Source organism: Echinops telfairi, unplaced genomic scaffold (assembly GCF_000313985.2).
Source record: "Echinops telfairi isolate 266 unplaced genomic scaffold, ASM31398v2 ScPeMD7_2;HRSCAF=8, whole genome shotgun sequence".
In the NCBI taxonomy this organism is placed as follows: Eukaryota; Metazoa; Chordata; class Mammalia; order Afrosoricida; family Tenrecidae; genus Echinops; species Echinops telfairi.
Window position 1 is genome coordinate 7,437,708 of NW_022103898.1, and position 4,988 is coordinate 7,442,695.

The 4,988-nt window shown below is 59.9% G+C and overlaps 1 protein-coding gene and 1 pseudogene across 3 annotated transcripts in view; both read left to right on the forward strand.

The window, feature by feature from the left end:
- Nucleotides 1–4,651, forward strand: part of ARFGAP3 (ADP ribosylation factor GTPase activating protein 3) — a 62,049-nt gene extending 57,398 nt beyond the window's left edge. For all 3 annotated transcript variants that reach the window (XM_045291495.1, XM_045291508.1, XM_045291500.1), the window contains 2 exons: nucleotides 2,352–2,473; nucleotides 3,741–4,651. In XM_045291495.1, coding sequence (XP_045147430.1) covers nucleotides 2,352–2,473; nucleotides 3,741–3,758 — 140 coding nt within the window. In that variant the 3' untranslated portion in view covers nucleotides 3,759–4,651. The remainder of the gene's footprint in view (nucleotides 1–2,351; nucleotides 2,474–3,740) is intronic.
- Nucleotides 4,200–4,988, forward strand: part of LOC115869718 — a 6,664-nt pseudogene continuing 5,875 nt past the window's right edge.

Below are 4,988 nucleotides of genomic sequence, written 5' to 3' on the forward strand. Positions count from 1 at the left end.
CATGGCTGCAGCGATGGGCTGTCTCTGTCATCCACAGTCTGTAATGCTCCACACAATGTGTCCACCAGGAGGGTGGAGAATTCTGAGGTCAGAGACCTAATAAGGCTTGGGATCTGCCGGCCAAAGGCAATTGGGCAACAAAGGGCATTGCGGGAAAGATTCAGAAATGATGTCCGAGAGGCCAGCGGGAGCCCTGACCTGTGGGAGCAAGACCGCTCGGGAGGGAGGGAGGGCATGTGAGAGCCCGGCCACCCATGGAGATGAAGGCTGTCAGAGAGAGGCTACGGGGGCGGGTGGGGGTGGGAGCCTCCAAGGCTCTTTAGAAAATAAATGTTTACTCAAACACCATGTGCCAATGTCCCTGGATTGGAGACAAAGCAAGAGACACAGCCTCCAGGATGGCCAGAACCAGGAGTTAACGATGGGAGAGTGTGCTCCCTCAGGAGCCTGCACCCTGGAGGAGGATGAGCGAGACCCCACTCCGTAGAGCAAGTGCCCGACAGACACAGACCCTCAGCCCCAGCGAGCAGTGCACCCGCCGGACACAGGGCTCTGGGGCACCAGGCCGACTGGACCCTCCACTCTACCTGCTCCTGCTCCTCACTGTTGGCCCTCAGCCTCCCTGCCCCCCAGCACACCCCGTCTGCCTGGACCCTGCAGCGGCTTTCTGACGGCCTGCTTACGTCATGACTGCGCGCACACACCCTGTGACCCCCACCCCACCCCAGTCTGCTCTCGACACCCAGGAAAGGCGCATGCCAGCCCCCTGCCGTCAAGGCCCCTCTGCTGTCCTAGCAGGCAGTGCCCTCTGACAGGGCAGTCTTCCGGGATGGGCCTGGTGACCCAGCCGAGCGAGTGCAGGGGTCAGGAGGCTCTTCCATGAGCTGTCATTTCCTCACACCCGTGACCACATGCACAAAGGAGGCTTCTGTGACACCTGTCACCCCTGACCGCTGCCCCAGCCGCCCTGGGGCCGAGCGTGGATGCGTGGACAGCCAGCAGGGTGGGTGCCACCGCCAAGGGCGGCTTGGATATCAGAGCTGGAGCCTGTCCAAGCCAGGTGTCAGGCCTGCTGAGGGGAGGTGGGGGTGCCGGGGAGGGACTACCTCTGCTGCACAAGCTGCCACGTTACGTACGTGGCCCCGGGGAGTGAGGGTGTCAGGATGAAGTGGAGTTGCGTTGCGTAAGCACCAAGCCACAGGAGAACACGCTCACTTGTGGTTCTCGTGGCTTCTCTTGGCCCGGGAAGTAGTGTGCACACGTGTGCGTGTGCGTGTGTGTACGTTCCGGGGGGGCCAGAGCTCAGGCTCTGCCATCTTATTGCCCCCTTGACCTCCACATGCTCACAGCGGTAGGCGGGAAGGACACAGGAGGGCCACGTGGCACCCACCGAGGGCAGTCAGTGAGCGGGTGATCAGCTCTGAGGGGGAGCAGACCCCATGGTGCAGACGTGCCCTGCCCCAGCCCCAGCACGGCTGGACGGGCCTCTCAAGCAGATCAGGAACTGCCCGCCGAGCTCTGGTCCAGCTGACCAGCCCCCTGGCTCTGTGGTGCCCGTCGCTCAGGGGACCGCATGGCTGCCCAGCACGTCCAGCGCTGTGTGGAGCAGGGAGACGTCCCTAGGGTGGCTAGGGCCCTGGGCTACGAGTGTAGTGACTGAAGGACAAGGCCACCCTCTCTGTTGAGCTCATGCGCAGGGACGAGGCTGACGCTTCTGTGGCTTCAGAGACAGCAGGTGTGGCCGGGTCACATCGCTGAAACCAAGGTTTGTCCCTGTGCTATCTCGAGGCGCTGTCCCTCGTGTGTGAGCAGGCCGGGGCCTCAGGACCATCAGAATGGACACAGGAGAAGCCTGGCTCAGACTCACCTGAGCAGACACACCAGCATACTGCCTGGTGCACCTGACAAAACCGAGCCACCGGGACACTGCATTTCTGGCGTGCTCTCTGGGCAATGGGCTGGTTCTCTCGTGCAGTGACCGACCGGCTCCCTCTGTCTGTCTGCCCTGCAGGGAGGGATGGGAGCAGGAGTCTCGTCTTAGTGTTCACTCCAGGAAAGGACTCCCAGGGGAGGCTCTGGCCAGGCCTGGTCATGTGCCCACTATGGCTGGGACAGAGGGTGGCAGAGTACCCAGGCGGTACAGGCCCCTGAGAGGGTGAGGGACTTGTCCAAAAGCACCCAGCTTGGAAGTGGCAGGCCACACTCAGCGCTGTGTCTTCTCTCAGCTGGTCTGTGGTGGGGCCGCCCAGTCCTCCTCTGTGACCACAGCCGCGGGTGCAGAGGGGCAGCGTGGGGCATGCTCCCGGGGCCCTCCTGGTAGAGCGCAATGACGCTGCATATCGTGTGTGCAGGGAACTACAACCTGAGCAGCGTGCTGCCCGCTGCACCCGACATGGCGCAGTTCAAGCAGGGCGTGAGGTCCGTGGCCGGGAAGCTCTCCGTCTTTGCCAATGGCGTCATGACGTCCATCCAGGTCAGTGGGGCGGGTCGCGCCGGGGCGGACGTGAGGTCACTGGGGTGGAGGGGCACGTGGAGGGCGCTGAGGAAGTGAGAGTCGGGCTACTCCCAGGCTGCTGGGAGAGCTCCGGTTCAGTCCCTTGTTACATCATTTGTATGTTTGCTGCAATGTAACCCAAGAGGTTGGCAAAGCCAGAAATTCTCAGTTATATTTCTTTAACCGATTCCAGTGTCCAACTTGGGAAGTGGGGTGGTGACAGGAATCCTCATGCTCATTATCGGGGGCCCCTCCCCCACTGGAAAAGACAGAGATGCTGAACAAGCACCATTAAGAAGGAAATGAAACTGACCGGGAATCCCACCTCACACGGGCAGCTTCTGCACCCCGCCCTGTTGGTTGCACTGAGCAGAGCACATGGCATTTACCATAGCTTGACCCTCATGGGGGAATTCCACCTGCAGACTGGGGAACCATCGCCACTACCCATTTCCCAAACGTCTCCCCCACCCTGACCTCATCTATCAGGAAGCCCCTAGCCCCACCAGCCCTGGTATGCTTCTTGTGTGTCCGCTTCTGCCTGTTCTAGATGTTTCCTGTCTGGGGAGTCACCCAGCAGGTGCCCTGTGCTGCTGTCCGACTTCCATCAGCACCCGGCCCTCAAGGCTCCGCCACTGGGGCGCCAGGCTCCGCTGCTTGCGCTGCTCTGTAGCCGAGTAGATGTCCGTGCTGTGTCGGGGCTAGCATGCTGTTGAATTTGATTTTAGTCCTGGATTTCGCAAGTACCTTTTGAAAGTTAAAAGGAGGGTCCTTTGCTAAAGGAGGAATGGTGGCGTAGTGGTTACGTGTTGGGCTGCTCACCACCGGGTCAGCGGTTTGAAACCACCAGCCTCTCCATGGGAGGTAGCTGAGGCTTTCTACTCCCCTGGAGAGTTAGTGTCGGAAACCCACAGGGCAGCCCCGCCCCGCCCTACAGAGTGGCGATGAGTCAGCCTGGACTCGAGGGCAGTGAGTTGTTTGTTTGTTTGTTTGTTTGTTCAGTAGTCAACAGGGTTGCATATGCTGGTTTGCTACCTGATGTGATGATCATTTCCATCGAATTACTCAGAGAAACCACCTTCTTTGGCGGGAAAATATATATCACAGCTCACACAAATCCCTGCAGGGTTGCCAGGCCCGGCCCTGCTGCCATGCCTGCCTCCCTCCGTCGGCCTCCTTGGGGCTCAGTGTTTGTGGCGGATGCGGGACGCTGAGCTCTGGTGGCTTTGTTTTGTCCCCTCTCTAGGATCGCTATGGCTCTTAATGCTGGCAGCGTGTTCCGGAGAAGCCGGCTGCCGGGAACCAGGGACCACCGCTCAGCCCGCAGGGAAGACCGGACGGCTCTGCACAGGGTCTCGTGCCCTTTGCACACAGTCTATAGGGTTTTGGTTTTTCATATTGCCTGGAGAAGCCTCCCGTCTGATGTAGTAGCTCTCTGTTCACCCGCCTCCCCACCCGTGTCCAAGTGTCCCCCCACTTCTCTGGACTCCCTAGTCCAGCCACCACTGGTGGTCTGCAGACGCTGGCCTTCCAAGGGCCACCTGGGAGCCTTCAGTCCCCGGGCCTTGGTGACATGCACCTCCTTCAAAAGGGAACAGAGAGTGGAAACCAACCCCCGCTGTGGCCAGCGGCGGCGTCTTGATTTGACATGCCGCTTCATATCTGCCCACAGTGCGGTCGCCCCGTGATAGGAGGCTTCTTGTGTATGACGGCCACGTTTAGAAATGGCTTCCCGTACGGCTCTCTACAAGCCGACGCGCTCGCACTGCCAGAGAACCGGGTTTGGCCTTCCGGCGAGGCCTGCCCGGGCGCTACTGTGTCATCCCCGACAGCTCACGCAGAGCCGGCGCCCACCGCCGGGGACCTGCCATCGGCAGCCCAGAGTCCGTGCTGGGGAACGAGCCATTGCAATTGGGTAAATCTGCTCATATTTTTTATCTTGATCTTGGCTTTCCTAAAACGCCAGAGTGCGTATAATGACTAGAGAAACCTAATGTGGCTGTGTTTTAGACAGCGTAGACGAAATAGATCATTCTACACCGTAAACTGCATCGGAAATGGACTGAATCGAGAGAGTGATTTCACAGACTGTTTTATGAATCTTTTTTCAGAGCTCAAATTTGTAGACCTGGAAGCATAATAAAGAGCTGCAGCAGACTGTGTGGCGGGTGTTTGTTCGGGAAGTGTGGGGCTGGGGCGCTCAGGTGGGGCGGGGCTTGGTGGAGGTGGTCATGCATTTCACAAGGACAGCTCGCCCATGGATGGTCTGTTTGTCACAGGCATCTGTGCCTGAGGGGGCTGTTGGGAAGCAGCCCAGCTAGGGGGTCTTGGTTGGGCTGAGGGTCCGCAGGGCAGCCCAGGACCCCTCGTGGCACTGTTTGAGCCCACGGGCACTCCAGGAGAGCGGTTCTGCACAGTCCAGATGTGTTCGGATCGGATGGACCGGCGACAGCAGGTTTGGTTTGGGGGTTTAGCGGAGCCCCTCCAATGTGGG